The sequence below is a fragment of the Pleuronectes platessa genome, chromosome 8, assembly GCF_947347685.1.
Source record: "Pleuronectes platessa chromosome 8, fPlePla1.1, whole genome shotgun sequence".
NCBI classification, from domain to species: domain Eukaryota; kingdom Metazoa; phylum Chordata; class Actinopteri; order Pleuronectiformes; family Pleuronectidae; genus Pleuronectes; species Pleuronectes platessa.
Window position 1 is genome coordinate 27,452,243 of NC_070633.1, and position 17,512 is coordinate 27,469,754.

At 43.2% G+C, this 17,512-nt stretch overlaps 1 protein-coding gene across 1 annotated transcript; it reads left to right on the plus strand.

The window, feature by feature from the left end:
• The first annotated feature begins 108 nt into the window (after nt 1-108).
• Nucleotides 109-16,848, plus strand: arhgef37 (Rho guanine nucleotide exchange factor (GEF) 37). The gene is made up of 14 exons (XM_053429490.1): nt 109-420; nt 2,934-3,403; nt 4,318-4,447; nt 4,550-4,697; nt 4,824-5,023; nt 5,156-5,286; nt 5,643-5,747; nt 6,800-6,913; nt 7,273-7,442; nt 8,329-8,476; nt 8,604-8,732; nt 9,768-9,963; nt 10,457-10,626; nt 13,571-16,848. The coding sequence occupies exons 2-14, from the start codon at nt 2,945-2,947 to the stop codon at nt 13,778-13,780; spliced, it is 2,310 nt and encodes a 769-aa protein (XP_053285465.1). The 5' UTR covers nt 109-420; nt 2,934-2,944; the 3' UTR covers nt 13,781-16,848.
• The last annotated feature ends 664 nt before the right edge of the window (nt 16,849-17,512 follow it).

Consider the following 17,512-nt stretch of genomic DNA (forward strand, 5'->3'; position numbering starts at 1 on the left):
GGTGCTTCCTTTTCCCACCGGCTGCTGCAGTCAATCAGCTTATTCAGCAGTGTGCATGTGTGAATGTGTGTGTGTGGCCACCCTTTCCTCCCCCCCACCCCTCTCCTCTTTCCTCTACAAAACCGCCAGCCCTCCTTTCCACTACCATCCCCCCTTTCCTCACATACTCATGCGCTGTCTTTCCCTCCCTCGCATGCACACACTGGTGAATATACATTGAAACACTGCTGCCACATGAGGCCCAGCAGCAGCCCGCTGTGTGTGAGTCACTGGAGAAAGTTACACCAGCCCTGTGTGTGTTTGTGTTTTCCATGCAGCAGCAGCAGCAAGCGTCTCCTCTGCACCACTTTCCTGGGACAGAGCACAGCGACAGAGGGGAGATCGACCTGCACTGCAGCTGAATCAGGGAATCTGAACAAGGTAATAAAGACCGGATCTCATGTACAAGTTGATCTCAATGATATATTTTAGTGTCACTCTCACACACACATAGCTGTGGTGGGAGCATTGCTGTGGTTTTGATGGGGCTTGTTGGCAGCAGATGTCAAAACGTGGAGCGATGACAAAGTGGATTTGAAAGGTTTTCTACGTCAGGTTCATCTGTCTCGTTTATAAAGAGGTTATAAGATGTGGCAGTTTGACACCTGGGTCTTTCTAACTAACACCTTAAGAAAGCTTTATATGTAGAGTTATATACTTTTTTAATAAAAATAAAAAATAAGCGTTCAAATGTGAAAACACAAGCAACCAGTCAGGAAATGTGTCGGACCAGCACTATTTAGATTTAAATAAGCTACTGCGTGGTCAAGTTGGTATTTAATGCCAGATTTTGGGTTGTTGAAACTCTGTTATCCCAAAAGTCTGGGTCACCATATGCTGCTAAACCCTTAAACCATATGTGGGAGGGGAAAGATAAATCTGTGAACCAGGATCAAGTACAAGTCAGTCTATCACAATCCTGCAGACCATAACAAAAAGGTAACTTTTGACATATTAAATAGTGTATAAGACATTTCTATGACATGTATTTAGCACCTTACCCACAAATGGCCGAGCTGAGACGTCTGAAGGTCTCTGCAGGAATGCTTCAGCCTGGATGTTTTATATTGTGTGCTTGGGAGTTGCTTTCCTGTCCCTGGTGTGTCTCCACTCTCCAGAAGATAATGGGCATCTTGACATGACTAATTGTGACCTAGACCGTTATCTGCTCTCTGTTCACATGCACGTTAGACCAAGAATCTTCTACGTCAACAGATCCATGTTGGAATAAAGTCATGGTTTCAAGCGAGGACAATAAATCCAACTCACATCAGACATCTGTGCAGATTCTTTTTCACCCAAATACATTTTTAAAAGGTTTCAGAAATATAAACACACATTCATATCCTCCCCTGTTTATCAGGTACAATCCACTATGATGAAAACATGACTGCAGTGCTGTTGTATTGGAGAACTTTAGTTTCAGATAGGTGCATCCAGCAAACCTGCATATTAGTTTATATTTAAGCTAATTCGTGGGAATTAGGGAACACGATCACAAATGGAACCTTACAATTATATCTTTCTCATTAAAGTTCAGGCCATTTAAGGCTGAGTATTGAATATTAGTTATTTTTGCTTAAGTTAAGTGTTTTATTTGCGTGAAAATGTTGGAGTGAAACCCACAGCGTGTCTGAAACTAAACTTCCTCTCACACAGAGTAACACAGTTTTATGCGGTGGAGCATGTTCTCAGATCAGTCTCAGGATCAAACTTTTAGTGCTGGACTATGATGTATAAGAAGAAGAAGTAGCTCTGAGTCATGTTGCTGGTGTTAGAAGTGTTAAGTGTCATGAGTAACTCCGCACACCGGGTTTATAATTTGATCACAGAGTCAGAAATAAAACTGTCATTAGAGTCGGGCCTCAGAATCCACACAAGGCTGATCAGCTGAACCGTGTAGAGGCTAATTTTCACAGCGGTGGCAGCATTAGTCGCTCTGTAAGCAGCTTGCCAGCCTCCTGGTGGGTCGGACATGTGGTGTTCCAACTCAGAGGATCCATGACAATGCCCCCCCCCCCCCTCATTGCTTGTTTCCGTGCCATAAACAAAGTAAACAAAGCCACTTGTAGCTCTGCTGCTGTGGGCTGGCTGATGCCGTTATTAGGGATCAATTAACATGGGAAACTTCAGCTGAAATCTACAACACGCTTTTGGTTGTTTTAAACTTTCTCTGCCTTTCTGGAACTTCTGTTATTAAACCTAAATCAAGTGCAGGAATGTTCCTGGGAATTCGGAGACTCTTCCTGTTGAAGACTCAGTCGGCACCAGATGTTAAATAATCTTGTCCTAAACTTTCCTTTTCACTTTAGCTAAAGGTTAGACACCGGAAATGTCATTTGAATGACAATAACACTTCCTCCTTCCACTTGGTCCTTTCACACTGAGTAGTGAGAAGGTTGCTAATGTAACACTGGATGTCTCCAGCACTACAGCAGTGATCTAACATGTATTAGGTGAACATTTGTTTCAGGGCCACACAGATGTAGCATAGACGTGTGAAATGTGCTGTGTTTGTCTCTGGTGCTGTTTGGACAACACAGCTGTGTGGATACAGGATTCAAGGTTCTAGTGTCTCTGCTCTGAACCTGACAGGCGAATACAATGTGAAAAGATTTTCCTTTCTGCTTCTATTCTCAGGAAAGAATGTGGGTTTGTTCATAAGAACTCATATTTCATTTTCTTAAAATCTTTTGTCTTCTTCTCACTCTGGCCATTCTTCTCCTTCCTCTTCTCCTCCTCTTCCTTCTCCTCCTCCTATTAGTACAAAGATGATATTTATAACTGTAAAGAAGAAGTTGGTCCTGTTTTGGACGATGAGTCATTGTTTCTACATACTTGGATAAAATGAAAAAACATGAACATGGTGTCTAAACGAAGTGTCTGTTTGACAGTGACGTCCATCATGGAGGTGCCCAGGAGGCGACTGCCTTCCTTCACGTTGACTCTTCCCAAACCAGCCTCATCTGCGCTGGCTGCCTTTGGAGCTTTACAGAAAGTCACCAAGAAGGATTCAATGCACCAGGAGCCAGATGAAGCCTCAGAGAAAACTGAATCTGGAGAAGAGACATTCATCCCAGAGGCTGAGGACTCAGATGTTTCCGTTGAAGCTCCAGCTGAGACCTCGGGACCTGAAGATACAAGGTCAAGACTTTCCTCCCAGGATAGCTTTACGGAGGAGAGGTTAGCACAGGATGCGGAAGAGGTCGAGAAGAAATCTGAAGAAGAGGAAGCAGCGGCTAAAGCGAGAGCAGCCCAGAGACAGCTGATGTCCATCGAGGAGCTGGTCCATTCTGAGAGGAATTATCTTCGACTGCTGCAAGTCAGCACGGTGACCATCAGGAGCAACCTGCAGACACTACAGGTATTCATCAAGTGTTGGTATGAATGTTGTTACATGATATAAAATAAAGAAAAAAGCACTGAAGTTTAACACACAAAACATGCTCACTCTAATTTAACAAAAATTCTGAAACAGTCAAGTAACGTAGGTTTTATTATCATGTCTTAGTTTTGATTGTTATGATCATAAACCCTTTTGTTTGTCATCTTAAACAAAAACTAACTTCTACTTGTGGAATTGAATTGGCAGCATCCGAAGCCCCTTGCAGACGCTGCTTGATGCTTTATTATAACTAGCTTTTCATTACATCCGAGATAACACTTATTACTGTTAAATAATCATTTGTTACTGTTGTGGTAATGAAATGAGGCCTCGTAAAACATAATCGAATCAGGGCTGACACACAGAGGGAACACGGGATGAGGCAAATGACAATGAAATGAAATTGGAAAGAGGGAAACTCATTGGGTTTCAAAATGGAGATATAACAATGTGGTGGAATATACTGAAAGAATGAAGACTGGGAGTGAAAAGAGGACGAGAGAGGAAGAGGGCTGAGCAGAGAGATAGAACACATTCAGATGAATGAAGCCTTTGTGAGACAGAAAAGTGGCTGCTTTGTTTTCTATGGCAATGTGCAGATTCTTTCATTACAATAGAATGGAGCAAAACAAAATTCATCTCATCAGCTGTGCATTAGCATTAATTAGCACAAAAAGGAGCAGACACACACACTCACACACACACACACACACACATACCGTGGATGTTTGCTTCATGTGATAAATCTGCATTTTAAATAATTGGAACTATTATAATGCTGCACAACCTTCATAGTGTTCGTTCTCTGTAGTTTTTCTATTATTTGTCTGAGATGTGCACAGTGCATTCCTGTTATTCACACATTCATCTGTGTGTCTTTCTTTAAACCTTAGCCTCCTCTAGCCAACCTGGACAGCATGTTCCTCTACATCGAGGAGGTGATGGACGTGTCGAGTCGACTCCTCAGCTTGTTGGACCAGAAGCAGGTTCAGCCGGGAGATCCTCAGTTCCTGGAGACGCTCTGTAAGAGACACAACTCTACACGTGCAGCCATGGAAATGTCTCCATTGAATATAAACCTCTGTTTCTATTATATTATTGTAAACATGTTTTCCATTCTGACAGGTGCTTCGTTCCTCAGCCTGTCTTCAGACATCGAAGCAGCCTATAGGGAGTACCTGGCCAACTACAACAATGTTACCGTGTTGGAAAACAGCTACAAACAGAAGGAGGACGTCTGGAACGAGATTGTCAATGTCATCAAGGCCTCAGCGTAGGTTCAACACATTTTCCTTTCCTTCACACCGAACTTAGCTAATTAAAAACTGTTGGAAAAGCTGTGGAACAATTGTTGCTTCCTGTCCTGGAGTTGTCTGATTGTTGACGCTCATGTCTCCAGGCCTGAGGTGAATGCTACTTCTCTGAGTTTCTTCCTGGTGATGCCGGTGCAGCGGATCGCCCGCTACCCGCTCCTCCTGCAGACCATCAAGAAACACACCGACCCGGCTCACCCTGCGTACGCAGTCCTGGAGCACACGGCTCACACCTCCATCGCCATCAACTGTCGTATCAACGAGTACAAACGCTTCAGGGAAGTTGGTAAGTCAGGGTTCTGCCAAAATGTTCCACTGCTATAACATAAACAGATGAATACAAGTGGATATGTTGTTGTTTTTGTTCAGTTTTGCTGTAAAAGTTGCCAATCTGTGTTTTTGTTGTTGTATTTTTTAGCCGACAAATACAAGAAGACCGAAAACTTAACCATCAAAGACAAGATCAACCGTCTCAACTCCCACAGCATCGCCAAGAAGACGGCGAGGCTCAGCCAGCAAATCAAACACGAGGCTGGAATAGTTCCTAAGGTTGGATATGAAGTTTGTCGCACTATTTTAAATATCACACTTTAGGTTAAAATGCTCTTGAGCGACACCAGGAGGCTGCTCTGGAACTGACCCTGACATGTCACCGTCAGAGAGAGATGAGCAACACTATAAGTAATATTTACAGAATCTCTGAGAGCCTTTAATAACCGTCCAGTACACACCCTCACTGCAGCAGTTAATAATTGACCAGTGGAGCGATTCATCCGCAGAAGAAAACAACCAATAAGGTCTGTTATGAAACCTGCTGTTTACACTGGTGGCTCTAGACTCTGCTAGAACGAGGTTACACCTTTTAATAATAACATCACGTTAAATCCTTATTCTTTGTGTGGCAGCTGGTTGATGAGGAGTTTAACATCCTGGAAGGTTTCTTCCACGTCCTGGGCCACGGGATCCTGCAGCTGCTGGAGAATGTGGAGACGTATCTGCACCATCTACAAGTAAGCTGCAAATGTCCAAGGTTATAATAACACTCAGCTCCTTTATCTTATTTAACATCCTGCTGTTGATATGTTTAATCTGAAAACTGTTTAGATTAAAGGATGTTTGAGGAAGAACAAAACTATAATATTCTCTTATCCGTGAGGAATTATTTGCCTGGAAAAGACACTAAAACCCAGATTTCCAGTAGGATCCTGTCAGTTCACAGTTAATTATATTTTTTTAACTTTTACATTCACACTGCAGACGATCACACTATTTGAATTAAAGAGTTGCCTCCGCTCACATCTCACTTGAGGGTTCGTTTCTATTCCTGGAAGTGACCCACATGTGACAGGAGAATCCACTCGCAGAGACGTGTTATGTTTTGTCCTGGGTTTCACAGTGACTGCTTCCAGGCTAACGTCCTTTTGGTGATGTAATTCCTAAAATTGGTTTAATTGTCATTGTTGAAATTACCAAATTCACTATTTGCAAGATTTTGTTGCGCACAAGAAAATCTGCGTCGAATCATGTTCCTGATGCTTTGAGAGCCGAAATAATTAATTCTTCAAGTTCATACATTTCTCACCATTGTTCCACTGCCGCATTCTTACTGTTAATACAACAAACAACAGATGAATGAACACAATTGAATGAAGACATCATATTTATTCCTTCCCATTCAAACATCCTCCCAGAGACAGTATGTCATGATTCTCTAGTCACTTATGACTAATGGAGAACTGGAACATCATGAACATGTCGGACAGTGTGGTCATGAGTCACACTGTGTAAATTCAAACCCTCCTTAAGTCCCTGAGGTCAAACACACAACTTTACTGTGTACCTTTTCTAAAATTATCCTGTGGAAACTTGTTTTCCTACGAAGAGAAGTTATTTTTTACCCGACCCGGCAACTTATCCTCTTTCTTGTGTATTCACAAAGCAGCTCTTAATTAACAACGTCTAATTTCCACATGGCAACCTTAAACTAAACTAAGGAAACACTGGTCATGTATTCAGAGAAGTCAGACAGCCGAGCACTGATTGACATCTTGTCTGTGTGCAGGGTTTCCTGGCCTGTAAAACGGAGGAGTTTGACTTCGACATGGACGGAGAGAAGCTGCTGATCTGCTACAAAGAGATCACCACAGCACTCAGACAGTGGATCCTTCCTACGTTTGTGAGTCTAACAGTCAATCATATCCAGATATCAGTGGAGGCAGAAGTCAAAGGATTTAAGTTAAAGCAGCAATACATTGGTAAAACAAGTTAATAAAACCATTGCTCACTAAACCTTTGTTACTTTAAGTCCCACATTTCTGTTGAAGTCACCTTTTCATTTTGATAGTTTGTCCTCCCATCTGTTTGTCAGATTTTATGTTTTACTGGTGAGTTGAAGGCAATGTCCTACCTTGGTGAACAATAAAAAAAAAAAAGACCCTGATTTAAGTGTTATACGTGTTGGCAGCATCTGTTTTTTTCTCATCTTCTAAAAATGACCGTAGTCTCTCCATCCCTCCCTCCCTCCCTTGTTTCCAGGAGAAGAGGATGAGGACGTTGATTCACAAACCGCTGTGTGCGCTCCGTGACCTCCTGGTGGGCCCGAGGAACCTGATCAAGAAGAGGCTGGACAAGCTGCTCGACTACGAACTGATCGAAGCCAAATCAAATCTGACCTACGAGGAGCAGGCGGTGGCCAACACCTACAGGTACAAAGAGAGAGAGAGAGAGTGAGAGAGAGAGTTTCAGCCTGTGGTTGGAAAACCTGACACATAATTAAAGAGGGTCACAGGGTCAGTCCATAGGGTGAAGGCATGTGTCTGTTTTTGAGTCTTGACCAAAAACCTGAACTTAAGAGGAAATTGCTGGACAAGTCGAATGAAATAAACTTCATCCTGTGTATAAGTACTTAGTAGATAAGTAGAACATTTTATGAGCTGAGAAATGGAAAAGTACTTTCTAGTATTTAAAGCCTTCATGAGCACTTGGGCTTATTTGTTTATCAGTCTGAAATGATTGTTTGTGGCTATGACCCACAAACAGTTTACTGTTGACTGAACTTCTAGTGTCAATGAGTCATGTGCCTGTCAAAGCCAATAATACGCCATAGAAGCAGGATCCGTTTCAGTTGTAATAAACGATCTACTGCATTTGAATAGATGATATATTATTTTAATAAAGTTATAAAAAGGTAAAACCAGCTACAAAATAATGATAAATTGTCTGATAGTAGTTTACACATTTATTATAGCATTTGTATGAACATAAAGTTGTCGGCTGAACCCAGAACGTTCTACATCTCCACCTCGTTCAATATAAAACAATTTAAAAACATGAGCAAGCACCAGAGTACAAGTCACACTCTTCCATAAAGTCCCGTCAATTATGGTGTAAAACCATAAACACTATTTTTACTGCTTCGTCCTATGAATCATCACAGTCCACATAAGTGCACCCTCTGGAAATAAGCTTGTAGAGCACATTTAATGAAAGGGTTGAACATTATTCTGTCCAGTCTTTTTCCCTGGCGTTAAATTTTATTAAAATTTCAAAACTTCACATGTGAATCTCCTCTCTCTCCTCCTCTTCTCTTAGGACAATCAACACTTTGCTCCTCAACGAGCTTCCTCAGTTTAACGCTGTAGCTCTGCAGATGATCTGGAGCATGTTGGGGACGTACAGCTGTCTGCACAAAGACCTCGCCTCAGACATGGAGCAGCTTTTCCAGAGCTTCACACAACAGGTAGATAATCCTGTGATCACATATGTAATCCACTGAGCCCCTGCTAGAAAGTATAAGAATCGATGATACTATAATTTTCATGCTAATTTTGTTTCCTTCTCTCTGTTCCGTCTCGCTCTTCCCTCAGCTGCCGCACAGCTCATTCAGCCCTGGTGCATTCTGGGAGTGGGCAGAGACCGCGGTGTTAGAAGGGGCGAGGAGGCTGGAGACTCTGTGTCGAAGTGTCGAGGAAACGCTCAACGCGCCTTTCGTCCAGGTTGGAGTTGAAATAATGCCTTTTGTGCTTTTGTTTTGAATTAGAAGATATGTGTCAGATCTTTATGAGACTAATTACACTGATGGGTCACCACAGTTTGTCTACGTTAAAGTGAAACTATGATTCCTGTTCAGCGACGTGTCAGACGTCCCAGAGCAGAGCTACATTCCTCAAACCTGCCAGACAGAATGTATAAATACCCGACTGTGAGAGCAGGTTACTGCCGTGTCGGGCTTTCCTTTGTGTTCACAGGTGACACAGATTGTGATTCACGTAAGCAGCTGCACGTCATGCACGTGACATCATGAATCAGAATGCTGCTCCTCTCGTTCTGCAACTGTTCTTAATCACTTTACGGTTCGATCCTATTCAGTGACTGGAAACGTTTAGTCTATTTATAACCTGTCACTCAGAGCAAGATGGTTTTATTCTCAAAAATATGTTCTGTGATCAGGACAACGACAGATTTAGTTCTTTCAAAACGGAATTTAACGTTAAAAGTTTCAGTTCTCAAAAGACTGAACTCTGTTGGGTCATCAACACACAACTGTTCATAAAGATGGACAACACAACGCATCACAAACAGTGAAGTGTCTCTGCTGCCCCTTGGTGGCTGTTTGCAGTATTTGTCACAAACCCCACACATCCAACATGTTGGCAGATGGGATGTTGAACAAACGACAAAAATAAAAATACAGGTTAATTCAACTTTCTTAAATATGGTTTCTGTCATTATAGGTAGTTCTTAGCACGATAATCCATTTTCTTAATAGAAATGAACTCCATATCAAATTTATATTTAAATCCATCACTAATAAATAATTTAACTTATAAACACGTTTAAGTTTGATGTTGATAAGTTGGTTTAACCTGCACACAGCTGTCATGTTAGCGATGCCACCTTTATGACCTCCATTACTACACTGACCGTCCTCTGTCCTGCTCAGGCCTCTCTCGTCCTTCCTCCCTTTGTCAGATCTAATTAACAATCTTCCTCATAACATTTCACTCTGTACTCCTCCTCTGCCTCGCCAGCCTCTGAGCCCGTCCTCCCAGCGGCGCCTGAAGCAGCTGACGGATAAACACGGCTCTGGAAAGATCTACCAGGTGGGGGGAGTTGTTGTGGGAAGCCGTGACCTGGACCTGAACCTGGCCAAAGGGGAGCTGGTGGCCATCATCAGCGAGATGGACACACGCGGAGACAAACGCAGGTGGCTGGTGGACGCAGGAGGTACGAAGCTACAACATGCAGAGAACATGAGCCGTCATGAAAGAGAAGAAACTCACTTTCATGTCTGAAAACAACTCAAGTGCTTTTTAAATGTAGCTCGTGGCTTCCATCTTGTGGTGGATTATTGCTATTACAAGCTTTTAACCACTGAAAAAACCCAAAGCAGTATTTTAATTTAGGATCAGTCTTAGATTGAAGTTTAATTAGCTTGAAAAATAGTTAAGTTGTGATATTGTCTGTAAAAGTAAACTTTTTTTTTTCATCTTTTAATTTATTGGGTTAGGGTTAGGTCACATTTAGAAGTTGTTCAATCTAAGTTAATCAAATCATGTTGAAGATATTGGTTAAACATTTTATTCTGGTGTCATTAACTGATGCAAAGTAAAGTAGAAAAGCATTATTTTATGTTAGAATGCATAAGCATGCATTTTAAAGTTCCATCTTTCACACTCTACGTGCACCACATGTCATCATCTGTGACTGTTCCTCGCAGGCAGAAGAGGCTACGCTCCTTCCTCGAAGCTAATTCGCTATCACCAGCCTTCAGAGGACCCGCCCCCCTCGCCACACCTGACCTTGCCCGATGGCGTGACGGGAATCAGAAGACACTCCTACACCCCCGAGAGCCGGCCGCTGACGGTCATGAGCAAGCCTAGCTTCCAGGTGATTAATTAATTAATTGATTGATTGACTGACTCAGCTCGATGGAAACGTCACATTAACCTCTCAGGGTTCTTCATCATTGAAGATGATCTGATTAGAGGTCGAAGCTTGTTTCTACATAAATCTGCATATTAACGCCACGGAAACATGATCTATTAAATCTACCAGCTCCTTTTATACTTGAAAATACATTTTATTGACATAGAGAATATGAAAAACGTTGACTGATATGTTAAAGACATCAGTCAGATTATTTTAGGCCTCATTGGTTTAGTTATAGATCATCGAGCAGCTCATGTGCTCCTGGTCTGTAGAGAAGTGTTACTCGTAAATTCAGGAACATGAAAATCTTACTGAAAATGACGTGAACGTCCGTTTGATGATCTTTAAATGTTCTTATCTGACTGCAAACTGGTGGAGTGTGTGTGAGTTGATTTCTATAATCAAAAGTTACATATTCTGTGTGTGATTGAAGAGTCGAGTGATCAATGTTGCAGCGTCCTGAAGCCCAAGCATCAATCTGTCAGATGTGAAACCGTGTGTGTGAGTCTGAGTGTTGCGTGTGTGTGTGTGTGCACGCAAGGAAAGACGGGCAATCCTTGGCTATCCAACCATATACAAGTGCATTCATGTGTGTGTCCTTATCTGTAAGATGGTTTCCTGGAGTGTGTGTGTGTGTGTTATTAATGGAAGGGTCCATAATTAGCAGTTTAACCTTGTAAGTGGGTTAGTGTGTGAAGGGTTGAGAGCTAATTTATGCGAGGCATTGCTGCAAGCTGAGATGGATGGTGTGTGTGTGGAGGTGTGTGTGTGTGTGTAGGTGTGTGTATATGTGTGTGTGGGATTGATTTACATTGGCAACACTCATGTGTGTGAGAGAGGGAGGTTTCACAGCTTGTAAATTTGTGATGGTTTATGTGGATGTGTACATGAGAGAGAAGGAGATTCACGTGAGTGGATGAGAAGTGGAATTGCTTTTGGTATTACGAGTGTGTGTGTCTGTGTGTGTGAGTGTGTGTGCGCGTGTTTTAAAGACATGTCTGCACACTGGCTGTTAAAGTGAATGATTGCTCCAGTGACCTTATAGAGGCGGTGTTTCACAGCCTGTCCTCCCCATGTCGGTGCCTCCTGACCCTGAGTCTGCTCACTCACGCACACACACACACACACACACACACACACACACACACACACACACACACACACCCCACCATGTTCAAACTGGAGCATGTGAATCACAAAAAAAACAAACATTTTTAACATATTAATGTTCCTCCCTCAACATTGAAGCGTCTGTTTTCCCTTGAAGAAGAAAATTAAATCTCCAAACACTGAGGATATTTCTGTTTTTTTGTTGTGGCTGAAGAAAACAGAAGTGATTTATGTGCGTCAGCGTTTTAAGACATGAAGGTGGAGCCGCGACGTTAAGGTGCCAAATTTGTCTCGACTGCAATATTTTCCTATGATTTGTGAGAGATGCATTTGAGCCAAAGTGTGAATGTGATTCTGAGTCTATTACGTCTTAAACCTTGAGAGACACGAGTGGACTCACTCTGGAGAGACACCCCCACCTCCCACGCAGTGTGAGCTGGGATAGACTTAAGAACTAAAAATAAGCATTTTTCAAACAAACAAAATACGTACTATATTTCCAATAATATATATTAAAGCTCCTGTGAATTCATAATAACACATAAGGCAATTACAAATGCAAGTTAATAGAATAGAATCAGACAATTAAATCAAACTCCATAAAATAGACTAAAAGTAATATTTTATAATGGCGACGGTACCATTTTTATTCACACTCGAGAAGATTGCGGCACAGTGGTAAAGTGGTTAACCTCCCAGCCGCTCAGTATTGAACCTCCTCCAGCCCAAAGACCTGCAGCTCAGGCCTGTCAGTCCTGTGACAGACTGGTGACCTGTCCTGGGTTTACCCCTCATCCAATGACAGCTGGGATTGACTCTGACCCCCCCCCACCCCCCCCCCCCCCCCCCGACCCTCAGGGGAGGAGCAGGCAGACAATGGTTCCCCCCCCTGTTGGAGGTAATGGAACGTACTGGGCAAACTGGGTGTGTGATCACTGCTTGCAGGAATCCCAGATGTTCACTGTTGTCTGGCTTCTCTACATATTCTCAGTTACTTGTTTCTGTGTGATTTGTGACCTCAGCATGTTTTAATGAATATATATATAATAACTGAAAGGTGCTGATTAGCTGCTCCACCCTTTCTATGAGAAACTTGGCTCCATGTGAATCTGCAGCCGATGGTCACTTATCTCTTTTTGTACTTTCTCTCCTCCCTGTCTCTTCGTGACACGATGCTAATTAGATGCTAATGAGTGAAGATGGTCAGGGCAGAGTGGAAGTTGGAGCTGAGGCGTTTTGTTAATGACACGGAGGAGCCGGATAAACTCAGCTATTAGCGCTGCTGGGAACCAGTCATACCAACACAGGCCTCGTTAGGAAGCCCTGTGTGTCTGTGTGTGTGTGTGTGTGTCTGTGTGTGTGTGCGGTGATGAGATGGGATGTGTCGAGACATAACGAGTGGGGTTAACCTTTCCACAGAGCGTAACAATGATTTGTGGTCGTGTTAGTGTGTCTGTGTGTGTTTGTGCTCGTTTCTTGGAGCCGTGTCGTGAATTCTGACGCTTCATATTTCCTTGTTGCCACAGCAACTGGGCAGAATGATGTCATAGGATCGTATAGGTTCTTGTGATGTCATCGTGAATCTGAATATGTCTGAACGTGAAAATGTTTAAACTAAAGCTCAAACAGCTCCGACTGTTTAAAATACTGAGTAAGTTTGAGAGAGTAGAGTTAAACCTGACAAAGTGAGTGTTTACATTTCAATGTGTTTCTTTGAATCACAGCTGGATCTGTCCTCTGAGAGCAGCTCTCAGATCTGTGTCTTCCTTCTCACGTGTCTCGTCTCCTCCAGGTGATGGCAGCCTACGACTTCACGGCCAGAGGAAGCCATGAAGTCTCCCTCCGGGCCGGCGAGTCCGTCCGGGTCCTGGAGGCCCACGACAAGCAAGGGCACCCCGAGTGGAGCCTGGTCGAGGGGCGGGGGGGTCAGAGGGGCTACGTGCCCTCCAACTACCTCACCATCACGCCACTGGGGACGGGACCACCCGGGGGTTTCCACTGATGGGAAGGAGGACGGGGAGGACTTGCACCTGGGGAATCACAGCAGCACGTTCAGCATCAGCGTGAAGAGGATCTCACCGCTGCCCCCTGCAGACGGCTTCCAGCTGTGGTTTTAATATTCAGCTGCACCTGCTTCTTTAAGCTCATAAAACTAAGCAAGTATCTGCATCATGATAATCAGTGATTTCTTGAAAAAGGCCAAATTCGAAGGAAAGCAAAGGAAGCTACGATTGTTTTTTCATTTTCCCCGAGGGATTATTCAGCCTATTTAACCAAAAGCTTATTTTTTAAAAGCCGACACTGAAGTGGAGACACCAGAAGACTGGTGTGATGCCATGGACAAAGACTTGAACATTTAAAAACAATCTCTCTGCGGTGCCATCGCTGCTGAAGCTAAACTTTCAAAATGACCCGACGGTGCAAAAACATCTCATAAGAACATTAATACCTTTGCACTCGGGTTTGGGTTTGTACAGTAAAACCTGGAGAAGAATCTGAAAGAGTTCACGTGGGAGGAAAAGCTTTTGTCCCACAGAAAGTGTGAATATTAATATAGTGATTGATGAATGTGACACACTGGGGGAAAGATGAAGGAAGCAGCAGCAGCAACCCGGCGCTGGGAGTTGTACAGAATGGCGTCTTGCTCGTGGACACCTGGGCAGGTTGCAGACTTTGCTGGCGGAGACGGATTTTAATCCTGCATCTTCAGGATTCTCATTTTGGAGGATGTTTAAAAAGCACCGGACAATAGCAACGTTTTGGTTCTGAGCTCCACATGAGAAGAGACGTTTGGACACAAAGACCCTGAACAGACAAAAGACTCCATATGTCTGTGTGTTTGCAAACTAACTGCAACGCTTACACACCCTGAGCATGTGTGTGTGCTTCTGTTTGACATGAAGCTAGGCTGACAGGTGTGTGTGTCTGTGTGCGCGTGAAGTCACCTCCTCCTCACCTGGAGGAAGGATCATCCCTCTATTGAGACTGACAGGTACACGACGCCCTCATCATCTCAGACTGTGTAATGGGATGTAAATGTAAAATGTCTCCAGGCCTGAAAATAGAGAGAGAGAGAGAGAGAGAGAGGAGGAAGAAGAAGAGGAGATGTGAGGCGAGGAAGGAGAACAAGTGCTGCAGTGAAATGGAAGAAAGACGTGTGGAGGAGACAGTTAGTCTGAAGGTTTCCTGTTCAGCCTCCTTCGTTTTCCCTCTCTGCTCACAACCCTGATGTTAATCCACTCTTCTTCTCACTCCAGCTTGTGGAGGTGAAGTGTCTCTGTTCCCTCGTTACTCTGAGATCTACACTCGTCCATCTCGCCTGAACAAAAGATTATAAATCCTGGATACAAAAGAGCATCGACAGGATGAAACTGATCTGAGATCTGAGCTCTGTGTTCAGAGACACCTGATGATGCAGTGAAAACGTTCCGGGAGACTTCTGGTCGTGTTTTGTCGGATTAGTGAAAATGTTCCACTTCATTATGTCTCAGTGCTTCGAACGTTCAGTGGAGCAACATGAGGTTAACAGAGCTGCGTGAAAAGAGACGAGTACCTGCTCATATACCAAAAATCTGTCTTTTCACCTAAAGGACATAATAATGAGACATTTATCAAGATAATTATCGATGTAGAGGAACATTTGTATCCTGATCCTGGAGTTCATCTCACCTCGATGAAGCTCTGAAGAAACTTCTCTCACTATCTTGGTGCAACACAAGTATTTGGTTCTAGTTAAAACGCTCTCGTGAATCTTCTTTTGAACAACTAATAATAAACGCAATGAGTCTTTTAGAAACTCTAATAATATGACATCCCTCTTGGTACGTGAACGTGTTTTGTATAATATTGAGTCTGCTCCTGTTTCCTGAATTGTGCTGCATCAGCTGCTGTGGCTGTGATGCAGCAGAAGGAGGAGGTGGAGGAGGAGGGAGGAGGAGGAGGAGGGAGGAGGAGGCTGGGATCAGGAGCTGCTCAGCTGGAGCTTAGCTTCACCCATCAGCCTGAATGTCAGGACTGAGCAGAGCAGCAGGAGGGAAGGGGGGGGGGGGGGGGGGGTAGTGATGATACTTAAATACCAAATGTCCTCAAGGTTAGTGAGAAGAAAGAATGTGAAGGAAAAACCCTCCAACCTGAGAACATTTACCTGCTCTCACCTTTTCAAAGGCCACGTTCGGCTGAGAGGAAGAAATTCAGCTTTTAAATGTTACTAATCAAACATTGATCTAATTTCTCTTCAGTGGTTTTCAGTGTATTTGTTTTTAATTTCATCTGGTGGCAAACGAAGTCTATGAAACTGCTGCTGAGTATTTTCTGTTTCTCTTGAAAAGCCTGACCAACAATGTAGATTGTGTAAAAACATAACTATTAACACATTAAACCATTAAAACCAGTTACAGGTTTTAATGTGACTGGTCTGCTGGTGTATTGCGGAAAGAGGATTTAACAGGGTTTCTTAAGTAAAGATGTTATTTGATCAGAAACTGGATAAAACTTCAGACATGTTTCGTGGTCGGGGCAGAAACATTGAACTTACATGTGAAGTGACATCCTTACACACACACACAGACACACACACAGACACACACGCACACACACACACCCAATGATTGTGCCTTGCCAAACTTTGTTTTTTACTTATTCACCACGCCACCAGAGGGAGTGTGAGACTTTGTATTTCACCATACAACTGGAAAGAGAAAGAGTGTGTGTCTCTCTGTGTGTGTCTCTCTGTGTGTGTGTGTTACCTCCATCTTTACTTTACCTTCTGTCAGTATTAGTTGTCTGCCTGAGCTCACAGTCGACTCCTGTAAGTTGTGTTCATGTTTAGTTTATGATTATTTTGTTTAAGCTACTGTACAGACTTGTTTCTTTGTAAATGTGTGTTTTGTTAAGGTTTTAAATTATTTTATACGCCAAAGGGCAACAAGAGATGAAGTCTTTTAATTATCGCCAAAGTTATGATGTTTAACGCAATCACACAAACACACTAACACACACACACACACACAACAGATGAGCGTCAGTCAGCTGTGAATTGACTGTAGCTTTAATAAAACTAAAAGAAACCTGCTCGGTGTCCTCGAGTCATTTATTTATTAGAAACTAGAAAGATCATAAATATCAATGTGTCATCTTCTTTCATAATCAATCCATGGAAGCTGTTTGTATAGAACTCAGCTGGTTTGAAATCTATCTGCATGTTTTTAATTCTACATTCTCTAAACGACAAACTGGCAATCTTGCATCTTGCTGGTTGCCAGTTTGAATCCCAGACTAACTAAGAGAAGTTGACGACTACTTCCTCTCGCTCCTCCTACAGTTACCAGGGCTGATGCCCGTGAGCAAGGCACCGGGACACAGGCCGTGTCAGCAGAGCTTCTCTCGGTGGAAACTAGTTGTGTCAGATTCTTACAGACTGAACTGATTTCCCTGCAGGCCTCGGCCTCGACAGGCCACAGCCCTGTTTTCCTAACTGGTCGGGCTCTGTGCTCAGCAGCTGTCACTACATCACTGGCACTTCATCTGAAACCGGCTGTTTACTCGTGTTCCTGCTCCTCGTCCTGCTTATTGGTTTTAAGCGTCTCGACCCCGGGATCGACCGAGCGATCGAACACTATTCTTAAATCCCTGTTTTCTCTGAGCCGCCTTCGTTGTTTAGTTTTATTTTTTTTCCCCAGAGCGTCAGTTGTGTGTTTTTTCTTACCTCGCACAGGTTCCTCTTTCATCTTCATAC